The 24,753-nt window shown below is 40.6% G+C and overlaps 1 protein-coding gene and 1 long non-coding RNA gene across 7 annotated transcripts in view; one reads left to right on the forward strand and one right to left on the reverse strand.

The window, feature by feature from the left end:
- DACH2 (dachshund family transcription factor 2) overlaps positions 1-24,753 on the forward strand; it is a 497,031-nt gene that overhangs the window by 455,625 nt on the left and 16,653 nt on the right. For all 6 annotated transcript variants that reach the window (XM_034781239.1, XM_034781241.1, XM_034781240.1 and 3 more), the window contains 3 exons: positions 15,115-15,260; positions 15,879-16,026; positions 22,332-22,475. In XM_034781239.1, the coding sequence (XP_034637130.1) occupies positions 15,115-15,260; positions 15,879-16,026; positions 22,332-22,475 (438 nt within the window). The remainder of the gene's footprint in view (positions 1-15,114; positions 15,261-15,878; positions 16,027-22,331; positions 22,476-24,753) is intronic.
- Positions 17,002-24,416, reverse strand: LOC117882664. The gene is made up of 3 exons (XR_004647078.1): positions 24,266-24,416; positions 20,866-20,913; positions 17,002-17,547 (listed from the first exon to the last, which is right to left on the reverse strand). It is a non-coding gene; the product is annotated as an uncharacterized LOC117882664 (long non-coding RNA).

The following is a 24,753-nucleotide window of genomic DNA, read 5'->3' on the forward strand; positions in this document are numbered from 1 at the left end:
TTGGCTTGCAGGGTATAGCTAATTGGACACAGAGGCTCATATGGGCCTTTAGGGCCCACAGAGACAGCAGGGAGTCAGGGCCTACTAGGTAACTAACTTTTGTTCTGAAACTTAATAAACATTGTTTTGATCAACCCCTAGAAATTCAGCTCCCTGCACTCTTAATTGTTTAGGCCATCAAATGTCACAGGAAAAGTCTAGGATCCTTGATCTTAGCTATTAGCCTGTAAAATATCTTTTAATTTGTTATTAGTTAAGGGATGTTGCATCTGATACACTTTTTGATGTACAGGGAATCATGCCAATGACATATTCAGATGAAAAGTTGTATACTTGCCCTTCACTGTGGTGTACAGTGTTTACAATGACCCTACCAGGGTGATGCCAGGAGGAAGTAGGTAGGCTCCTCCTTCCCCATGGCTAAACCCATCCTGACTATTTCACCTGTGGATATAGCAGATAGAGGTCAGGGTGTGTGTATGGGGGGGAAGGGGAGATGTACTTTCTTCCTGCTCAGGTTTTTCTTTCTGCTCTCCTTCTCTCACTCTGTTTGGTCTCTGGTAGGTGCTAACCTTGAAGAGCATGGAATGAGTTGGGAAACAGTAGCCTGAGTAGTTACTGGATTGTAAAGCAGTAAGTTTTGAACATTTGACTCTTGCTCACATTCACATATCAATAAAACCACTGATCCCATCCACCACTTGGGTCAGTAAGGAGTTTTCTATTTTGGCACATTAGCTGAGAGTTAGGAAGAGTTTGCCTTTCTCTGGAGTATCATGTGAGGATTGTTTGGTGAGAGAGTTCTGCCCTGACTGTTATAATCATAGGAAGCTCTTAGTAACTGGAAGCTGTTGTAGTGCTGACATATTTGAGCCCACTAGTCATCCTGTTACTGAGATTTAATGTCAAAGCTTTAGGAATTGGGCAGCCTCATGGTAGGACAGCCTATGGTTTAGTATTAATCCAAATTCAAGCATTGTTTAATTGAGGAGGGAGGGGCTGTCACAGTTCTGGAATAACTGCACCTCTGACTCCTTTGTGGCCTCCTTGACTGCACCCCTTCCCCCCCCCTTTCATGCCTGGAGCTGTCACATTTCTCCCAGCAGTAACTTTATTGCTCTCTTTCCAGATTAGGAATTAGGTGGTAAATGCCTCCTGTAGCTCACTGTGATCACTTTAGCTAGTCTGAGTTTAGCTCAGCAATTTTTGTCCTGCTGTCTCCATGGGCTGTGAGAGGGTTAGCCAGTGACCAGCCACCCTTCACAAAGCGAAGTATTTATTGAGAACAAAAGCATTACAGAGAAAACAAATCTTGAAGACAGTAACCCTATATGCCTGCCTGTTTTACCAGCTGTCATCAGTCTTCCACATGGAAACCCTGGTAGGTTTTGAAGTCCTTCAAACCATTCCAGCAGGATTTGTTGCTCTTGGTTAAAGTCTCATATGAGTTCTTGGATCCAATGAGGATGACCCCTCCTCTATAGCAGGCTGCCCACTTTATACAGTTCCTGGTCCTTTGTCTGCTGCATCTCTTGAACCTGGTCAAAACCTGTATATGCAACTTCCCCCGGAGTGGTACTTCTGCAAATTTGTTTAACTGTTTAGAGATTTGCAGTAATTACCTCCTAGTGATGTTAGTATGAATGGGCTATCAGTAACTAAGTGACTATCAGTTATTGAATTTCTCCTCTTATTTCAAGAAATAAGTTAACCCTTTGCCACCTTTATTACCTGGTGAGTAACAGTACAAAGTGAGTCACACATTTCTTTATAAAAATAAATTGGAAATTTCACTGATCTCCACTGTGATTAAAGTATAATTGTAACCAGGCACTAGCATAAGTTGCCCACAATAGGTGAATGAGAGCCTCCTCCCAGGAAAAAGCCCAGGTTGGATACTTACAGTGTTAGGGTCCAGATGACTAGATTCCCATAGGCCTTAGTAGTCTACAGCAGATAAAGAGCCTGTAGGGATTGAGGAGCTGGTAGGCAATATAAGTTTTACTCTGAAGTTTAATAAAATGTAAACTTTTAATAAGGTTGCAGCCAGAGGCCTTTCTATGTCAGGTATGCTATGGGCAGTGTCTGTGACATAGCATCTCTACTTGACGTATTAAAGATGATAGCAGGTAAATTCAGAAGGAAATAATGCCTCATGTTTCATGTCTGTGTGTGTATGTAAATCCAATGCGTGACTAAGATAGAGTATATTAAAATGCTGAAATATAGGAACAGAATGCTATTCTCCTTTTTGGCCATGTTTAGAATTCCTTCCGTGCGTTATGGCAAGGAAACTGGAGAGATCATTCTTACTATGTGTATGTACACTTCTAAATAAAGCCAAAAGTAGAGTCCAAATCATATTGTAAAGGATTTTCTAGTGATCACTTTTGAGACTTGCTTGATTTTAAAAATGTAATAATCATGCTGGTGAATTTCCCTCTATTTCCACTAATAATTATTTCCTGATTAAAAATGCCCTGGCCTGACAACACCAGGGAAATTAATAGAAGCTCTCTATGAGTTTTAGAAGATAAGCAAAGACATATTCCATCTCTTAAAATTATTTAAGCAGGTGCTGTGGGAAGCCATTGCTTTTATAAGGCTCTTCAGATGTTTACAGCAAAACATTTTTTCCCAGTGATTGAATTTTTCAAAGTACTAAAATACCACAGAGAAATATGTTTCCCCACCAGTTTTATGGCTCCCTGGATGCATTCTCTACAAACCTTCTATCTGCTTGGACACAAACACTCTATTGCAAAAAGATATCTTGCTATCTTAACAGGTTATACTGCTTTGAAAGGACACAGTTGCAGCACCAATGGGAATGTCAGTACCTTAAGAATAATACTGCTTTAAGGATACTATTTTATTAAAGCAGACCTGAGTAATTTGTTCCTGACTGTTATATACCCCTATTTTATTAAGGGTATTTTACATCAGTGGAGGAGATTACTACCACTCTTATTTTCTCCACTGCTTGGCTTTAATGTATGGTGTGGGATATAATATTTATTAAGCCTAAGAAGCGGAGAACATAATAGCAGAATTGTTCTTTATAACCTATTTCATACAGTTGTAAAATAAATCTTAACAAAACAAATAATTACCCAGGAGTAGGAAATTCAGTCTTCAGACTGCTTCAGATATTTTGAAGGATTCTGAAAGTTTAACTGTTTGTGCCTACATTAAAAATAGAACTTAACAATAATAATAAATATAGTAGTAAGGTGCCATTTTAAGAGATGAGATATCAAGTGTGTTATCATAAACCATCTAATGTAAAGTGTTTATATATAAAATAAATCTATCACAAATAATGCTTGCACTTGTTACCTAGAAGGGATTTTTTTTTAAAGGCTTGTGATTACTGTTTATTAGTTATATTCTGGTTGCACCTTGAGGCACCAACTGGTGGTTACACTGCTGTAAAAATAGTGGTGTAGACAGTACAGTAACTCCTCACTTAATGTTGTAGTTATGTTCCTGAAAAATGTGACTTTATGCAAAACAATGTTAAGCAAATTCAATTTCCCCATAAGAATTAATGTAAATTGGGGGGTTAGGTTCTAGGGAATTTTTCACCAGACAAAAGACATTATATACATATACAGCAGTGTTTCCCAAACTTGGGACGCCGCTTGTTTAGGGAAAGCCCCTGTGGAGCTGGCCGATTTGTTCACCTGCCACGTCTGCAGGTCCGGCCGATCGCGGCTCCCACTGGCCGTGTTTCGCTGCTCCAGGCCAGTGGGAGCTACTGGAAGCTGCGGCCAGTATGTCCCTCAGCCTGCACCGCTTCCAGCAGCTCCCATTGGCCTGGAGCAGCGAACCATGGCCAGTGGGAGCCACAGTCAGCCGGACCTGCAGATGTGGCAGGTAAACAGACTGGCCTGGACCGCCAGGGGCTTTCCCTACACAAGCGGTGTCCCAAGTTTGTGAAACAGTGATATACAGTATAAGTTTTAAACAATTTAAAACAAACAGTTTAATATTGTACACAACAATCAATATATTTGGGCATAAGCTTTCGTGAGTAAAAACCTCACTTCTTCGGATGCATANTCCACCCTGATTGAATTGGCCTTGTCAACACTGGTTCGCCACTTGTGAAGTAACTCCCTGCTCTCCATGTGTCTGTATATAATGCCTGCATCTGTAGCTTTCACTCTATGCATCCGAAGAAGTGAGGTTTTTACTCACGAAAGCTTATGCCCAAATATATCTGTTAGTCTTTAAGGTGCCACCAGACTCTTTGTTGTTTTTGTAGATACAGACTAACACGGCTACCCCCTGATACTTGACAACAATCAATGACTGTGAAGCTTGGTTGAGGTGGTGGAATATTTCCCAAGGAGTGCCTTGCTGCTAAATGATGAACTAGCACTCAGCTGAGCCCTCAAGGGTTAATATACTGTTAATGTAGCCTCACACTCTACAAGGCAGCATGGACTGAGGCAGGAGGGAGGAAACAATAGATGCAGGGCAGTGGCTGCAAACACTTCCATGCAAAAACCGAACATGAGCCCACGCTATCCAGCTGGAGTGCACCACTTCCTCCTCCTGACAGCACATGCATGTCTGCACAGGTGCTAACTTCCCAAAGTGCCGGTGGGTGCGTACATGAGTGTGAGAGAGACGTGCATTGCCCCTTTGAAAATGCTGACCCCCACTCAAGTACGTTGCCCTTTTAAGCAGATCAGCCAGTTCAGACAGGAAGCAACAGCTTCCAGCAAGCTCCCTCCTTTCTGTCCCTGGGCCCTGTCTCCCTCCTGTGTTTTGTGGAGAGGGGCTACAGAGTGGGGGGGCAGGATCAGGGGGACATCCTGATATCAGCACCCCTCTCCCCTCCTCCCCCAGGGAGCAGGAAGCTCCCTGGAGCAGCTCCAAGGCAGAGGGCAGGTCAGGAGCAGCACAGCAGTGGGGGAGGGACAGCTGAACTGCTGCTGGGCAGCTGCCGAGCCACATACCTTACAGGGAATTTAGGGAAGCTGATGGAGGGGCTGTTGCCCCCCCTCCCCTGGCTCTAATCCCCACAAGGAGAGGTTGCTTTTCCAGAGAATCCTGCAAGCAGTGGACAAAGCAGGCAGCTGCCAAATGACAACGTTATAAGGGAGCATTGTGTAACTTTAAAGGAGTTTGTTCCTTAATAGATCAGCGATGTACCAACGAAACAACATTAACCGGGACAATGTTAAGTGAGAAGTTACTGTACTTTAAAGTTGCAACATGGACTGGAGCTTGGGTGCTGAAGTCTACCCCCTCCCTATGCTTCAGAGCTCAACCTGCGAGTTTCACTAACCTGAGTCTGGCGACCTGGGCTGTGTAGACATATCCAGTCTCCACATGTTGATGTGGAGGAATGATGTTCCTTATTCTTTTCTACAAGAAAATGTCACAATGTTAGATTTCCCTATGGCAGATTGGATTACTTCTGAACCCTGGAAGATATCAAGTGTCTTGATTCCAGGCTGTTTTTAACAGAGTTTAGTAGCATAGACTTCATGGGAACCAATGTAGGACTATTTTCAGCACACAACCACACATGCATACAAATCTGGGATTTGTATGGACACTTGGCTCGGCAGACAACTTGTGATGCATTTATTTAGCTAGTTGTGTCCAAATCCCCAACATTTCAGATGAAGCTGTGTGGGTGCCAAGTAGAAGTGTAACCATATATACAATGTTGGGTTAAAATTAAGCCGTGGCTGTCATGGGGATCAGGAAGAATCTATACAGTAGATTTGGTTTTATAAATAAGAAAAATAATGAAATTTTCCCAATTTGATTTTTAATTTTAAATTATTGAAGTCTTGTTACTCTTAAAAGGTTACTGCTGCATTACCTAAAATATTGCAGCCTTGCTTCTGTTTGAAAACATTGTTGCCATAGATACTATGGAAGAAAGGGCTAAAGAGAAAGAATATGGTGGGAAAATGGAAAACCTATGCAAAAATATGTTGTTTATATGTGGTAAACAGCCAAATGGCTTTTACAGCATTATTAATTATTATTATTATTAGAGTGAATGAGATGTTAATAAATAGCCAGATCACTGCCTCTTTTGGTTTGGGGTGGGGAAAGGGAATTGTTTTAAATTTTATCCTGACATTTTCTTAGAACCTTCTGATTACACCACAGCAGGCAACTCCTCTGAGAGAATTCAAAGTCTAAAACACTTATGTCCCCTGGATGATCCGTGTTGCCTTTTGGCCTGCTTTGGTTCCCTGTCAGCATGGCTCCTGGTATGGCTTCCACCACTGGCTGTAGCCCCTAGAACATCTCTTAAAGGCATTGGGGGAGGGGAGACAGTTTCCACTAGGGAGCTAATATAGCTTTGCACTATATTAGTTTCTGAGCAGATTTTCCATCAGGGTTGAGGGAACGATGCATGTAGTCCCCCATCCTCCCTGATCTTTACCCCCTGTTGTACTACTCCCCTCTGTGTATAGATAGGGTCTGAAGTTATTATACTAATTATGTAAACTGACATTCTTACAGAATGTGAGAGGACAGGGCACTGAGCAAAGAGGCACTTAAAAACACCTACAGTATGACAACAAGTAGCTGAAAAAGAAGTCTTTTCTGCCATGCCTTCCCTTCAACATCTGTTGCTCCATATGGAGTCATAAATATTTGCAACAAAATAGTTGAAGAAATAATCTCAACATTAATAGAAAAAGGCTGAATCTGCCAAGAAAATTTAAGATTTGTTTTTTTCTTGGCAAGTTTTACCCACCCAACCTCATCTGAGAGTTTACATCTCAGTGGAAGATTAATCTGACAGCAGTGAAACTTAAACCTTACCATGAGAAGCACGTCAATTTGAATAGGAAACAATTAATTCAGAAAGATTTTGTAAACACCATAGTTTTTTGCCCTCTTGCTTTGCATCCCTCTGATCCACAATGGGGAGATCTTTGGAAAGCTCTGTAATAAGTGTTCTTGGCTTTTACGGCATAGTTCAAATCCTTGCTTTTTTAGTTGGCCACTAGAAATAATAATTGTATATTTATGTGGGGGAATGGCAAGGTTAATATTACTAGCGGGTGCCTGTTATTTTAATAAAGCTTCAGAAAGTTGTCATATGGCAAATAAAATTTGATAGTACTTGACTTTTCATGTAGGTTTAAGGCCTGATTGGTAAAGGTCCATTAAGGGAACATCAGTTCAAAACTCAGCATCCAAGTTACAAAAGCTGCATAACTCCCATTAGAACCTAAATATGAGAATAAAAGAACTAGACTACAAATTGTAAATAGTAGGATATTATTTAATATATTGTTTGGTAAGTATTTTGTAGGAAATGGCTATTGTACAAGTAGAATTTGTTTGTACTTACGAGTTTTGTTAAAGTACAGGACCGTACCCAGGTCATGATGGGATTTTTTTGAACTTTATTTTTATTAAACCCTGCATGTCGATTTTTACACTGAAGCTATTTGTAAAGAAGCTTGCAAGACCATTTCCCAGGCTTGACACCAGCAAACAGTATGCATTGTTCCATAATTTCTTATTCAATATTGCAAAATAAATCTCATCTAACTTGATTCTTTCCTTGTTAAGGTTTAAAACAATAAAAACCCCTCGTTTTTATTGTAAGAGCCAAGTATATTTTAAATATGTGCAACTATAAATAGGTATAATTGTCAATGGTACTAATGAGAGCCCACTGATGTAAATGTCAAATCTGTATAATTATCCATGTGTCCCTTGTTAAAGAGTGTACAGCTAAAGACAAATTGCAAATTGTTGTTTCAACCTATTCTAGTCAAGTTTTCCATTCCAGGAATATCTGACTCGTCTTTCCATTGAAATACTTCCTAAGTGCCTACTTCATAAAATCCTCCTGGTAAATGTACCCTCATAACTCCTGAAAACAGCTCTATAGAAAGGGCAGTATATGCATTGCTTACACTATTTTCTCTCTTATTTACTACTGCAAATAGTCTGCTTTTCTTAAGCCTTCACATTGCTTCAAGTGTTATAGACGTGATCTATGTTTTCCCCTGGATGTGTTGAAAACAATTATAAGGTTTTATTCAACACTTCTTCAAAACAAAATAAATTGATTTTTAGAGTGAGTGGATGAAAAGCACAAGGGAACTGAATAAGGTGATGTGGAGGATAGCTAGCTTTACTGTTAGCTTCCAAAGCTTTTAGGGCATCCTGAAAATTCATACATAATGGTTAAGTTTTATGGTTAAAGTGAGGAGTTTTTTTTATTGTAAAGTGCACTAGTGAAAAACACTATTGTGACATGAAGTGATATAGAGCCCTTTTTTAAATGGACCAAGGTTCGATTTAAAGTTGGTATACTGGAATAATCAGCTGTTCTCCAGTTGCCCTCATTGACCTTCTGCATTCAGGGAGTGTAATTAAGAAAAAAAGGGAGTTATTTTAAATTTGGCAGCTGAATCACATGCTTAAAGCAGTTAATTTTTTTGACTTGTGCCAGAGTAGGAGGCTGCATCACTTTTCTCATTGATTAAAAGAACTGCTCACCTCCTGGCAGAGAAGCAGTGAGGGTTTGCAGAGCAGTTAAATCGTTGCAGACTTCATATATATTCCATACATGTTTGAAATAAACCCATCTTCTTTACTGTCTGTCCCACTGTAGTGGAAACTGATCCCACAACTTACTAAGGAAGCATTGGAGCTGCTAAGATTAAAAAAAAACCAACCAGTCCTGCATGAGTTTGAGGGCCTGAGCCTACATGAGGATTCACAGGTGTCAACCCTTAGCTTGATGAAATCCTACCAAAATAAATTGTCAAGAGTTCCACTGACTTTCAGGCATAAGTATCCTTGTGGGTGCATCCCTTTGGAGGATCAGGGCCTAAATCTGTGTACAGGGAGACTAGATTTTTTTTGACACAGTAATACTAGTCAGCAGTGTCCATTGACTTCAATTAGAGTTGTAAATGTTCAGTTCTTTTAAAAGATAGGTGCACAGCACCTCCTGTGTTTTACACCTCCTACTATATACAACTACAGGCATCTTTTCTTAAATAGGTACAGGAGAGAATACACTGCTGCAAAATATTTTTCCTTTAATGAAACATATGGGACCTGATCCTAAAATAGGGGCAATTTGATTTTAAAAAAAATGTTGAAAGGGAATAATGTTTTCAGTAGTGGATACACTATATTTTCTCCATCCCAGTAAGCTGGTGCAGAGGAAAATAAGTATTTGTAACTATATCTTCAATCCCTTCCCCTATTCAAAGGGCACCACAACTGTCTACAGCTTTCCCATAAGGATGTAGGTTTCCACCACTTCATCACTTGGAGAGAAAAAAATACAAAGGGTTATCACTATCATGATTATTCTTAATTTCCTCTTGACAACCTTTGAGAAGTCTTTGTCCATCACAAGCAGGGCACATTGCCTACATAGCACTAAGATGGTTTATTAATAAAGACCAGAAATTTGAGTGATACTAAGCAAGAGAAAGAGAGCCTGTGTAGAGGAGCAGATTCACCTCCACAGCACCTCCTGCCAGTCATCTCGGGAATTAGCTCTTCCAGCATCCTGGAGCACCTCCTGCAGGTTGGTAAGCCACCTGTCCTCTGGCCCCCCGTGTCCCTCCCAGACCCCAGTGCCCTTGTATCTGGGGTGCTGCCCCCTGGCAGTACACCCCTCAGTATTAGGGTCTTCCCTCCCTGGGGAACCCCCACCCACTATCCCTACCTCACCTCAGAATAAGGCCACTGCCAGTCTCCAACTAGCCCCCATTCCCTGGTGCAGACTGCAGTAGAGGCCACTCATCACAGGCAAGGTTGGGTTTGGACCTGCTGCCTTGGCCTAGCCCTGGGCTACCCTCTGCAATCCCCAGTACCCCTTGGCCTCCTGCTAGGCTGCAGCCTGGGGCTATCCATGCTAGAACTCCCTAGCCTTTCCCTAGGCCTGCTCCACTACAGGTACTCTGTGTCTAGCTCCCTGCAGCCAGGCCCTTCTCTCCCTGGATATAGAGAGAGGCTTCTGGCTCACAGCCTTTTTATACCAGCCAGCTGTGGCCTGATTGGGTCATGGTCCAGCTGCAGCCACTTCCCCCAATCAGCCAGGGTTTTACCTTGCCCAGCCCCAGCCCTCTGTAGGGCTTTTCCAACCTCTCCAGGGCTGGAGCAGGTGTTCACCCCGCTACAGCCTGGTATGGTTACAAACCAAACAAAAAAAATGCAAGCAACTAACTTAAGTCTAGGAAGTTATATCTTTGCCTACAACAGTTTCTCACTTAAACTAGTTACCAGCTGCTCCTTCCTTTCAGGCCAAGAGGATCCAATTTTCACAGACTCATAAGGTGCTGCGCCCTACCTGGTGGACAAAAAGGCTTTTTTCCCTCCCCTTATGTTACCCACAGTCTCCACTGTGAGAGCCAGGAAGATATCCTGAGGTGCAGACTCTGTCACCTGGCATGTTTACTAAGTTATCTCCTCTGCTTGTTTGCTTGATGGCATTGGTTACCTTATATGTATGTAAATATACCTTCATTGTCCTCTGTCTGTAATCAAGCTGGTCAGACAGGAAATCCACATTGCTTTGTCAGGCTTCTTGCATGCTCTGCCTCCCTAACAGTTTTTTTTTAAGACCATATTTACACACACACATATTTAACAAAAAAAAACCCTTTATCTACATTACCCATATATACATAACACAATGATTTGTCAGCCCCAGTGTGTCACCAGTTTATGCATGATCCCTTATATGGCTGCTTTTAGATAAATATTATGATAATTATGTGTTGTGTGTGTCAGACCTGCTATGAGTTAATGTATGGTGGGCCCTCTGCCCAGGGGCGGCTCTATGTATTTTGCCGCCCCAGGCACAGCAGTCAGGCTGCCTTCGGCGGCATGCCTGCGGGAGGTCCGCTGGTCCCACGCCTTCAGCATACCTGCCGCCGAATCGCCACTGAAACCGTGGGACCGGTGGACCTCCCACAGGCATGCCGCAGAAGGCCGCCTGACTGCCGCCCTCACAGCGACCAGCAGGCTGCCCCCCGCGGCGTGCCGCCCCAGGCACGCGCTTGGTGCTTTGGTGCCTGGAGTCACCCCTGCCTCTGCCACTTAGCATCGAGGGGGCGCTTACGGACATACATAGTCTTATGGCCTAGTGCAGCTGTGTCAGCCCCAGTGTTGCTGGTAGAGTTTCCCAACTGATTATATTTGTACTAGTTCTGACAACCGAGGGCTAAGCCCTACAAAAGTAATTTTTTTACCCTGCCTCTCCAACCCAGACCCACATGTTTGTCACCTCTCCTCAATTGTAAACCCTTTGAGGCTGTCACTGTAGCTGCTTAGGCTGGGGAGATAGGGTAACAAAATTAATCAGCTGTGTGTAGATGTTAGCCAATCAGGAGCAATGGGTGCCAACTTGGTGGGCTTATAAATAATGTTTTAGGATGTGAATAGAAGGGAACTAGATTGTTTTCATACTCGTAGTCTATCAAGTGTGTGAGGTGCATATCACATAGAGTTAAAACAATGTGCTTAACTAGCAGGTTTCTTCTTTAATAAAAATACTGACTAGCCTATTGGTAGTTTCAGGTTAGAGACTAGTCACATAGCATCTATTCCCAGTCCTGATTTTTAGTCCATAGGCTGGAGTTTCACTTCCCAGTCAGGGCTGGGCAAGAGACTGGTGAGCCAGAAGATGAACTACAGTGGTCTGTTGGATCTACAGAAAAATTTTTAGTCATCTAAAATGTAGTTTTCAGGAGTAGCATTCAATTCATTTTTGGTATTTACTGTTTATTTCTTTTCTGCAAATATAATTCTTGCCATCCTTTATGTCTAGTCAGCACAGCCTCAAGCAAGAAATTAAAATAAAAAGACTTGCCCTCTAAATGGACTCCTGAATGCTATTACAAAGTGTGCCAGGTTTAACAAACAGGCTCAATAAAAGCAGGCTTCACTTTACTTCAATAAATGGAAAGGTTGTTTGTGTCCTTGGTTAGATAGTAGTTGTCCCAGCTGTATTTCTTGTTTATTCTATTGTGTTATATTTATGAATGCTGCTTTTAATATGTACAGTTCTAGAGGGCTTTAAATTCAAAATGTTTGAGTCAAAACCTTTTCTTCTTTTACTCTAAAAAGATGTACTTATTTAACCCACAAAATATGCTTCCAGCAGTTGCCCACTTTTTAATTACTTTGTCAATTAGGATTTCTCAAGCCTCGCTAATACATTTCTGCCGTTGTGTGCACTTATTCAGACTGTGGACAAAATGTAGACACCATTCAGATGTGAAGACCTATTACAAGATTGAAATAGATTTCTAATGCATTTATCATTCATCTTTGCAGCGTGTGATTTCAATCAGAAAAAAATGATGAATGGTTTGACAGTTTCCACCCATATACGCTAAAACATAATATGCTTCTACTAGTTTTCAGCTATTACAGACTTTAACATGCAATGTGACCTTGGTCTGCAAAGCATGTTTGGTTAGCACAAAAACTTAATCATAAGGAGTCATAAGTAGAATCCTTCTTCTTTACTGCCCTTTTTCTGGGACTAGGAAATTTATTGCTTGTGGGACAGGTAGGATATGAACAATGGGCCAAATAGAGTCCAGGGTTATCTCATCTGTGTGAAAACTGCTGCTGAAAATCGATGTGACCTCTGCTACACTGTCATCCCAATTCCCACCCTCTGTGTCCTATTTGTCTTTTGGTAGAAGCTTAGATCTGTGTGCTGTCTCTATGTGTCTCTCTTGGGCCAGATTATCAAAATGAATCATTGCCTGCATACCTCTTATATTTCTATTTATTTTCCTGGTGTTGACTAGGTCTGATGAAATATGATTCTTTTTGCATTTGATCCTCACTGCAGCAAGCAGCACCTAATTTAGTTGTGTCTATCTCTTTAAAGAAGAGTAATACTATTTTGAAACTTCAATCTACTGTATAGCAACATTACAAACCATAGACCATGAAACCTGTCTTCACAGTCAATAGTAATTTTCCTTTCAGCCAATTTAATAGTATTACTTTCATCTCCAAGTAGGAGAGATTTCTAGACATTTTAAAGCTGTTATAGTTTTCTGTTATGCATACTTCATGTATTGCTCTCCTTTTGAGATGCCACTTTTGTTTAGTCTGCCTTAACTCTGTAGCATAAATGTAATTTCTGTGTAATATCATATGCAACAGCTAATCAATTAATTTTAAGAATTCTACTTCTTATATAAAATATTTAAACAGGAGAAACGGTATATAGTCTTTGAATCGGTAAGATTGCAGTGGTCTGAATATGTAACCACAGTTGTTTAAAAATAGATAATTTATATGATATAGATCCAGTTTATAAAATGTTAGCTACATAGATGTGAATATGATGTAGGCTTTTGTTATTAATACTTGAGGCATCATTATGAAGATGTTCCATTCAATGCTCTCACACAGTGAAGACAAAATACTCCCTAATATAGATTTCAACAAATACAGGAAAACTACTAGCACTCCTGGGTTAGTTGTTGGCAAATGTATTTCAGAAACATAACACGTTATCTTGTTCAAGAGATGCCCAAGGAATTTGTTTTTCAAGCTATATAATATTACCAATGTAAAGACCTGCAGTTTAATTTCTGTCAGAGTATTTGTAACTGATGTACTGATTCCCTCTGCATTTTTTTTTTTTTAATGCTGAGGGGGAAAGCCCTGTAAATGTGATGTGATCTAATTGTAAATCTTAGAATTAATATGACCAAGGGACTTGACAAATGAAACTATCAGGATTGGTTGTGCAATTGCCTTTAGAAAACACATGCATCATGCATTTATGATCAATATATTAGTTTCAAGCTTTACTAAAAAGCAATTGCTGTGAAGATGTTCTTCATAACTTCTGCAACTGCCAAAGGAATTAAAGGGGTGTTTCATGGATTCCACAGGAACACTACACTGATATATTTCTAGACATTTCAGATTCAAAGAACATACAACACAACACCTGATGTAAAATAACCGATTGAAGATTTTTGTTCTATAGGTCTCAGCAGTAAGCTTGATACTTAAAGCCATTATGTGTAGAGGAGGGTTTAAAAAAAGGTGGTATGTCAGTTATTGCACTGCAACAGTGGTTTGCAAATTTTATTCATTTGTGGATTCCTAAAAAAATTCGAATGGTGGTGCGGACCCCTTTGGAAATCTTAGCCATAGGCTGTGGACTCTGAGAAATCTGCGGACCACAGGTTGAAAACTACTGCTCTACAATATTCATTAGTGACAGTGTTAATTCATAAAAAATGTTTTGGGCTCAGAAAGGTTGGTGAAAAACATTTTAAAATGATGTTGCTTCTTTGGAGATTGCCCGTCCATGATGTAAAAAGTTAATGTGTTGCCTGTCAAATAGGGAATACTGTATTGGGCCAGAATCCTGCAATTTAGAAAAGGCACACCAGTTTGGCTACGTATTGTAAATTGCAGGAGAAGGGGTTCTCCCTACTCTACCATGATACTGCCCCCTTTCCATTGCCTGACTTACTTCAGAATACACCCTTTCTCTTTTTACCCTAGATGAAACAACTCACCTAAAATACTCAAAGCATGTTTAGCTAATGCTGAACACTAGATAGGATGACAATAGCAAGATACTCTGTAGGAAAATCTGAACTGACATTTCACCTACAACTGAGACTCAGTGTCATCAAGGCAAGAGGGAATAACTGAGTTGATTTGACTCTGGGAGGAGAAAATTAAAGGGAAGGAGAACTGATAAATTCCCCGACTATAGAGGATTTCTTTGGTTGTAACAGAAAAACCCTACTTTTCATTATTCTCTGATAAACAATTCAGATCTAATGACCTGAGTAACATAGCTATAATTTTGTAATATACTGACATTTGGGGTATGACATAATATTAGTGCACCTCCTCCAGGTTGCTTAGCGTGATTTTTCTTTAAATTGTACTATTTTTCAGCCTTACCATAATCACAATTCTTGCTGCCATAAGACAATGCCAATTTTGCTATAATAGTTATGAGTTGATTTTAAGGTGAATTAAGTCCTGGCCTTTAAACATTTCAGTCACCTGCCTGTATAAGAAGGTTGCCATTGCCAATATATTAACTTTCTGATGTTGCGTTCTAATATGTCTTTACAGAAGAGGTCCAAATTGCTATTCCAATCATGAAACCAACCTTAGATAAAGTCCAACTGGCTGGACAGACCTTGCCTCCTGGATTCCCTGCACCATTTCTTTTTGCTGATGGTTTATCATCAGTCGAAACTCTATTAACCAACATTCAGGTAAATTATCGCAACCAGAGCTACGTAATGATAAATTAACTCATAAAGAATGAACATGCAGCATTCCCTTTATTTAATAATTCATACATTCTACAAAATCATATTTCTTTGGATTCAGAGTAATCTGTAAAATCAGATCTATTGTAATTAGAGTTTTTGAAGCAAACTGAAGAATGCTAGCTCCACTTGATAGTTTGTTTAAAATGCAGTGCAAGAGTTAAACTTTTCAGAACAGCAGTAATATGTCTCTCTTAGGGTTTTTTCCTCCCTGATTGTACAGAACATGCAAATACATATGTGCAGTTTATCTATGTTTGTGTTTCTTGAGTCCTCACATGTCTTTTATTTAAGTTTAGTTTTTGTGTGATAAAAAACCTCAACAGGATCAATTTGGAAAAGCTATTGTGAATGAGTCCACACCCCAAAGTTGCTCATAGAATATTAAATATGATATAGCTGCCTAATCTCCTCAGTTGTATTCAAAGGTCTACAAGTTTCCTGTCATATTTTTTTCTATTCGCTCACAGATAATGAGCTGATAATAAATGATGATGCTTTATGCTACCATTGAGATTAAATGTAATTTTTCACAAGGTTGATGTATGTGTGTGCTTTTAGGGTCTACTGAAAGTAGCTGTGGACAACGCACGAGTCCAGGAAAAACAGATACAGCAGGAAAAGAAAGAGTTAAAGATGGAGCTTTGTAGAGAGAGAGAACTGAGAGAGAGCTTAGAAAGGCAACTTACAGCTGAGCTGCAAAGCAGAGGTAAGTGAATTAAGAATGGACTTTAGATATGTTTTGCCTGCTCTGAGCTGCTGGTGACTTGGACTTAGCTAGCAATCATAGATTAGCATAATACAGTAGTGGACAAACTGTTAAAGAAAGATTTAAGTTTTAATGTAAAACAAGTTTTTCTTCAGGCAGATCGGAAAAAACTGACTGTAGGACTGTTTCCTAGAGGATAACTGGCCACAAAATATTTTGGCAGCTCCCCTAGTTGAGAGCTGATTCAGTTCCATGGCTTTCACATGTATTATTACCAGTCCTTCTGTGGGTTCTTAACTTGAATTCTTGATCTGGCAGCTTTAATTTATTCTGTGTTTCCAACTATTATCTTCACCAGTGAGGAGCAGTCTTATTTTGAGAAAGATTCACAAGGAAAGTACATTTCTAAAATGTGTTTACACCAGAATTTCTTTCATCATCTTCCCTCTGAGCTAGCCCATCCTTTTGGGGGTAATTATTACACTAACAGGGAGGCTAGTCAGTTTACTTCATTTGCAGATGACTCCAGTGCCACACCATGGATCAGTTGGGAGGAGAAGATGCTTATCCAAAACTGTCCTTCCCTGAGATCAGAAGCAAATAACCTTACTAATTCTCCTGTCGTATCATGGAGGGAAACATGATATAGCTCTTAAACTGGGTCTTGTAAGGCTGTAATATGAAGTATAATCACAACAGTACCATGATTGTGTTAGTTTTATAATATGGAGTCTTTAAGTGTAACATTTTTCACTGTGGTATTGCAAAAGAGCAGACTTGTCCAAAGTTCAGAATCTACATTACAGGGCAATATGAAATGAGTCGAAGTTATAGTGAACGTGCTAAAATATTGTCCATGGATTATATCAGAATTCTACCCTTATATGCATATCTGCAGCTTCTCCTGAAGTTGAGACTGGATTATGGGGACAACTCCTATTCTCAGTGCCAAGCCTGAGTAGATGGCCTGGGGAACTCTAGGAGTCAGAAGTGAATGGAGAGAAAACTCGGCAGAGATAATTAAATTGCAGAGGACCTGCAATTTGTTGTACCCCAACAATCCAAAGGAAAGAAAGCCTGGTATATTCTCATAAGGTGAAATTCATCCCTATGTAAAAGGCCAGCACAAAATCTGTGCATCGCTTAAGGTTCATTTAAACCATCACAATCCTTACATGAGACTGAAGTGATGTATAGACTTTGGTGGCCTCCAGCACAGGACTAAGTTTCACCAACAATCACTGATGCATCAGCCTTGGGTTTGTTCCTCTCCCAGACCATCTCCATCAGTGCAGAAAGAACTCCCATGGACCTGGACTTTGTTACACAAAAGAGTGCACAGAGATTGCTGAATTCCCAGCATCATGTCCCCCTCCCCACATTGTAGTGGAACTGCAGCACTTTTGCTGCAGGCAGGAACCTCTATGGCTGACTGGGGTAAGAAGGCAGGATTTGCTCCTATGTGAATACTGAAAGATTGAAACTGAATCAGGCTTTGGTAGTCTCAAGATGCTGCTGTATCTGAAAATAAACAGAATTAAATACCTTCATAAAGCTGCCATAGCTTTACAGTCTACGTGATAATAGAACCACTCCCTCTACACTTTAAAGAAGTATTTTGATTACATTTTAAAATATTAAAAAGCACTAAAGTCCTTCCATTGCAGTCTTAGACCAGATAGATGGAGATTGGCAATATATCATCTGAGATGATCTGAACTATAACTTCAATATATAACTTCAGTTTTAAATGTAGTATGAAATTAGTTGAAAGGACTTTTCAGTGCAGGCTGGGCTGCTTGACTTTGAGTACGCCAGTTATTTCAGTGGAGACTACTTGTACGCGTAAAGAAATTGGTTTTGGCTGTCCTCTAACTAGATCGCTAAAGATAGTTGGGTAAAGTACTTGCAGCGAGCAATTGATGTGAACATGGAAACAGTGACCAAAAAGACACCGTAATATGGTTAAATGCAGAGGCCGTGACTTTATTACCTGACTGGGGTAACCACCCCAAACTACTTGGCAGGGTTGTCCAGTATGAACCAATGGACACCGGTGGCCCTGATGGACTGTAAAGCTGGGGTGAGTGTGAAAGCCATGCACCCTCAGTTTTAGGGTCCTGACCCACCTTCGTGCTGGAGGTAGGAGAGATGAGGGGAGCCACAATATGCAGCAGACATTGATGTATTCCGCCTTTGCCATGCCATGTGTGTCCAGAACCAACGGACAAGCAGCCCACTGGATTTAGGGCCCTCAGTTAGACCCTTCTGAACCCATCAAAGTTATGATAATTGTAATTCAACATCCCCCAGCCCCAAACAGACCTCCTGAAAACATGAAAAACCCATACAGCTTTGTGTCAATTTCACCATATGGGAAAAGTCACTTCCAGACCCCAAAACTGACAACCAGCATAGTCCCCTTTTTGTTAAAAGGTGGTAAGTCAGAGATGAAACAGGGACCTTGCAATGGCTACCATGCATGCAAAGCAGACTGTATCTCTCCTTCCCCTCTTCCATCAACCAGGTGACAGCTAATAACCTGGCCTCACACCACTCCCAATAGCAGCAATAGGGACTGGGACAAGCACCCAGCTGAAGCGTGCGACACCCAAATATTCCTTTCTTTACAGTATGCAGAAGGTGGAGAAGGAAAGGGGTCGGGACAATGAATCATAGAAATGTAGGGTGGGAAGTGGCCTTGAGAAGTCATCAAGTCCAGCCGCCTTTGCTGAAGCAGGTCTATACCTCGACCATTCATGACAGGTGGTTGTCCAATCTGTTCTTAAAAACCTACAATTATGGGGATTCCATTGGAAGCCTAATCCAATGGTTAACAGCCTTTAGAGTTAGGACATTTTTCCTAAATTCCCCTTGCTGCAGATTAAGCCCATTATTTCTTGTCCTATCTTCAGTGGACATGGCAAACATCACCGTCCTCTTTCTAATAGCCCTTAACATATTTATAGACTTACAGGTTCTCTTCTCAATACTGAACATGCCCAGGTTTTTTAACCTTTGCTCATAGGTCAGGTTTTCTAAACTTTTTATAATTTTTGTTGCTCTCCTCTGGACTCTCTCCAGTTTGTCCCTATCTTTCCTAAAGCATTGGACACAGTATTCCCGATGAGGCCTCACCAGTGCTGAGTAGAGTGGAACGACGACTTCCCATGTCTTACATATGACACTCCTTTTAATGCACCCCAGAATATTAGCCTTTTTCACAACTGCATCACACTGTTGACTCCTATTCAATTTGTGATAACCCCCAAATCCTTTCCAGCAGTACTACCACCTAACCAGTTATTCCCCATTTTGTAGTTGTGAATTTGATTTTTCCTCCTACAGCACTTTTCTTTACTGAAATTCATCTTGTTGATTTCAGACCTATTTGCCAAGGTCATTTTGAGGTCATTAAAGGGCACCTGAGGGAGCCATATTGAGCTCTTACTATTCTTCGCATCGGGACAGTTTTCAGATGTGCCTTTAATATCTCCTTAAGAAACTGCCAGTCCTCCTGAACTCCTTTTCCCCTTACATTTCCTTCTCATGGGACCTAACCTATCAGTTCTCTGAATCTGTTTTTTGAAGTCCATTGTTCTTATTCTCCTGCTCTCACTCCTTCCTTTACTTAGAATCACGAAATTTATCATTTCAGAGTCACTGTCACTCAAATTGCCCTCCATCTTCATATTTGCTCCCAATTTCTCCCTGCTGCTCAGACTCAAGCCTAAAATGGCCGTCCATCTGGTTACTTCCTCTACTTTCTGAAACAAAAAGTCCCCCCCAATACCTTCTAGGAACTTATTGCAAAGTTTGTGTTTTGCCATATTTCTTTCCCAACTGATGTCTGGGTAGTTAAAGTCCACCATTACTATCAGGTCTTGTATTTTGGATATTTTTATTATTCCTTATACAACACCTTCCTGACTGGATAGTCTACAGTAGACCCGTACCATGACATTACCCCTATTATTTTTTTACCCCTTCTACCTTTACCAAGAGACCTTCAATTGGTCTGTCTCTCACCTACTGCTGGACCTCAAAACAAGTATATATATTTTCCCCTACTCCATCCTGCTGGTCTTTCCTGAACAAGCTATACCCCTCTATATAAATATTCCAGTCACAAGACTGATCCCACCAAGTCTCTTTGATGCCAGTTAAATAATAAATTAGCTTTTGGATTAATACTTCAAGTTCTTCCTGTTTATTCCCCATACTCCTTCCATTTGTGTAGGCATCTAAGCTGTTGACATGATTCCCTCACCGATTTCCTGCTTATTGCTCCTATGACCCTAATGTAATTTTCCTTGTCCCCCCAACATCTAGGCCTCTGTTTAACTTTCCTTTTTTATACTTACCTGTGGGCTTTTGTTCTCATTTAATGCTCTCAGTTAATATTTGAGGGACTGATTCACCCTTCCTTAAGGCATGTAGCACTGTTCTTTACAAGCACCCCTCTCCCCAATGAAACAATAGGACTGCATGCAGAAGAAGGCTACCCTTGAAGCAGGGTAGCTGAATCTAGGTCTTAATCTTCCCAACTGTTATAAAGGATATTGAAGCAATTTCAGGAAAAACATTTTCATTTTTTGAGCTTTTCAAAGAAAATGGCATTCCAATGGATAGTGCACACTCCTGGGACTCAGGAGACCTTAGTCTCTGCCACTGATCTTCTGGGTGAACTTGGGCAAGTCACTGCACTTATTTGTGCCTCAGTTTCCCCATCTGTTCAACGGGGATAATAATACATAACTCCTTTGTAAAGTGCTTTGAGACCTACTGATGAAAAAAGCAGTATTTAAGAGTTAGGTATTATTCTTATAATACTTTTACCTATTTTGACCTGAGTGTTGGACCAAACTTCTGGATCTGGTGTTGTTTCTGTTAGGAGGAGAAATTGATGACAGAATCAGATATTTCTTAGATCCAATCCTGATTTGTTTTGTTATTTATTTAAACACAAATAATGTACAAAGGCCTGTTTTCCTGAACACAGTAAGACTCAAACAGCAGGAGGCAGCAGGGCCGCCCAGAGGATTCAGGGGGCCTGGGGTCTTCGGCGGCGGGTCCCGGAGCGGAAGGACCTCCCGCCGCCAAATTGCCGCCGAAGACCCGGAGCGTAAGAAGCTCCAGGGGCCCAGGCCCCGCGAGAGTTTTCTGGGGCCCCCAGAGCGAGTGAAGAACCCCGCTCCAGGGGCCCCGAAAAACTCTCGTGGGGGCCCCTGAGGAGCCCGGAGCCTGGGGCAAATTGCCCCACTTGCCCTCCCCCCCCACCCAGGCAGCCCTGGGAGGCAGTCTCTTTCCTGACAGTTCCAAGCCTCTTTCCAGTTAACACTATGCCCAAAAAGCTCTATCTCTGAGCTTTCTCTCAGAAGTAAACTCCTGCTACTGTTCTGATTGTTTCCTTGATTTCTCCTTCTCTGCCTATCTTGGGCTGCTTCTGCTCACAAATACAGGCGCCTCCATCAAACAATACCCAACCCCAGGGTCGTGGGCCTGGTCGTGGCTCCTGCAATTTCAGCCATTTTACTCCAAAATGAGTCTGACTGCTTTTACATTTATTGTGAATGAAGGATGGTCTCATGCCCACCAGCTTCAATGTGGTTTCACCCCAACTCCATAATAGTATTGATCATTCCAGATTTTATAGTACCTGGGAATTCAAACATAGCAAATTCCATTTCGTTTTAATGTCGGAAAATACCACTGGATGTCAAAGCAGTAAATAAATGCTCTGGTGTGTCAATGTGAATATCACTGGTCCCAGCATCTGACACATGCTTTGCATACATTACTAATATAATTGGAGTTCTATGTAGAAAGCAAACAGTCATCGGGGAAGGTGACTAATGACGAAGAGAAGAGTTGGAATGGAAGACTAGACACATGTCATTGCTGAGGAAATTACATTTTTATTAGAATTGGTGTAAAACAAAACTCCAAGTCCAAACTCCCTCAAACTTTGTGAAATGCAAATCCAAAACTAGTCCAAATTTCACTGCTGGTCCCTCAGCCTGATTCTGTCATGCTTGCTTACACTGAATGGTATACTGCCATCAATGGGATGCTCACTCTCATTGAGGATAGCGGGATCAGGACATTTAAAATTTTATGATCCAAACATTTTCACATTTTGGATATGGATCTATAATTTTTGTAGCAGACCCATTTCTGATATTTTCCTCTCCTGGCTTCACAGAGCTTGAATGTCAGCTGATAAGTATCTTTGTTATGAAAGCATTATTTATAGCTTACTTGGAACTATTTAATGAAGTCTTTGAACTACATTTATTTTCCAGCAACAATTCAAAAGCGCTTGAAGAAAGAGAAAAAAGCAAAGAGAAAATTGCAGGAAGCCCTGGAGTTTGAATCAAAGAGGAGAGAACAAGTGGAACAGGCACTTAAACAGGCCACGTCGGGTGATGGTCTCAGGATGTTAAATGGTAATGTTTTAGTTGGACTTTGACAATTAAGTTAGAATTATGTTTATCAGTTCTAATTAGCTGGAAAATATAAAATAGCACTAGAGATGCAAAAAACAAAGTCAGTTTTTAAACACGAGCCTTGTCCAGAAATAATTAAAAAACAAATTTAAGTCAAGTGCTCTGGGTCATGAATTAAAAAAGAAAAAATAAGTAAGTCTAGATCTAGAAAGAAAGAGGAGGGCAGACATACAAATAATGCAGGAATGCCAAGAAAGACTACACATTATTACCCTAGAAACCAGTTACAGTGATGGCTGGGTCTGTGTGAAACTTGTTGGTTTCAGTTTGCATGAGGTTCTGTGACTTTCCCATCTGTGCAGATTCAGTTTCATTTCAAAAGTTGAATTGAATTTCATTCCAAAAGTTCAACTTGTTCAAACTCATTATGAACTCATTCAAACTGAAGACTTATTCAGCTTACTACGGGCTTGTCTACACTGTCAACATTAAAACGCTGCCACGGCAGCACTTTAATGTGGCTTGTGTAGTCACGGCAGAGCACTGGGAGAGAGCTCTCCCAGCACTCTAAAGAAACCACCTCCACGAGGGGCAAAGCTCCCAGTGCTGGTGCACTGTCTATACTCACAAGTTACAGCACTGAAACTTGCAGCGCTGAGAGGGGTGTTTTTTACACCCCTGAGTGAGAAAGTTGCAGCGCTGTAAAGTGCCAGTGTAGACAAGCCCTACATTGCATAAATCTTTGTGACTGTTTAGGTTCACAGCCATCTCAAGTATTGTAAAATAAAACCACACAACTTAATTTCCAGAAATGTATGAATAACCAAGGACAACAAGTTCTATCAAGTGATATTAAAAAATATTGAGTCTAAAGAGATCTGAACAAAAATTAGCACTTCTGTTTCTGTGTTTTCACTTGGTTTCAGGTTCTGTAGCAAAAGGTTTACACAGCCAGTCAACTGATGACTGTGTTGGAGTAAATTGAATCTTGATATAACCTAAGATCCATTTGCTTGATTTTTTTCAGAGGTGCCAAGGATCTGCAGCTCCCATTGACTTCACTGGAATTTGTAGATGCTCAGCATTTCTGAAAATCATGTCAGGGTTGTCAGTACTCCACTAATTTTATCAGCATATAGTTAAATCTACAATTAATTGTGCTCCTTTAGACATTTAGACAACTACTTAATTTGCTATCAGGTAGATGTCTATAGTTAACATTAACACCTGCAAGAAGCAAAAATGCTGGTATTTAGATGTTAATCTGATTTCACTGGCAAATCAGGTAGCTCATTAGCACCCAACACCACAATTTAATGGCACATACAATTTTATGCCCATAACATTTGAAGGGTGATTGTGAAGAATTTTGTTTTTAAATTAACTCTGATGGTCTCTCCCTGTAACAGATACTGTTGTTAGTTACAGATGAGTTTGTTGTTTTATGAACATACAGCGTATATTTTAAAAGGTTAATAAAACCCTTTAGAAATATGTACTGAATGCCCCAGATAATTGGGAAAGGAGGACATTCAGATTATTGCTAGTTTAAAACGCAGCCTTTGTTCTTATTTATTCCTTCAGATCCTTGACATTCAGACCCAGTGACTCTCTCTCTGTGCGATGCACCAGCATACACTCTGCTGGTGACATCGGGCTCATACAAATACCAGTAAGGGCAAGGAAAGCCCATTTGGCTACAGTCATTTGTGATTTTTTTTGGTAAACATTTATATATATATGATAAAAATATTAAAATCTTTGCAACACTATACAAGTATGGAATTTACCTTCTTCTGTAGACCTGCACTGGTCCCTAGTGAGGGTTAGTGGTGGTTGGGATGTAACCAGCTGAGTGCATGCTAGTCCATAGTACCAAACAAGTACTGGAAGTCTGGATGTCACAGACCTAAAGGAGGAAAAAATAAAGGTAAGTTTAAACTAGCAAAATAGTTATTGGGGCATTTAGCACAAAATTCTAAAGTTGTATGACTCCTTAAACTATATTTGCAGGTCCCTTTTAAATGGGCTCTGCCAAAGTTTCTAAGTGCTGTATTATAAAGGGAAAACAGATGTTTCCACAGGATGGGGGAGGGCATGAATTCAAATCACATACTCCTCATGTTAATCCTTGATGGCATTGAATGGTATAGTGGCATCTGTTATCCCAACACTCCTGGGTGTTTGAGCCCCAAAGCACCCACAAACACTGCCTACAAAGACATTATCAGCATTAAACTATGGTTCAGACATGTATATGTGTGTGTGTTACATCGTT

Source organism: Trachemys scripta, chromosome 9 (assembly GCF_013100865.1).
Source record: "Trachemys scripta elegans isolate TJP31775 chromosome 9, CAS_Tse_1.0, whole genome shotgun sequence".
Lineage (NCBI taxonomy): Eukaryota > Metazoa > Chordata > Testudines > Emydidae > Trachemys > Trachemys scripta.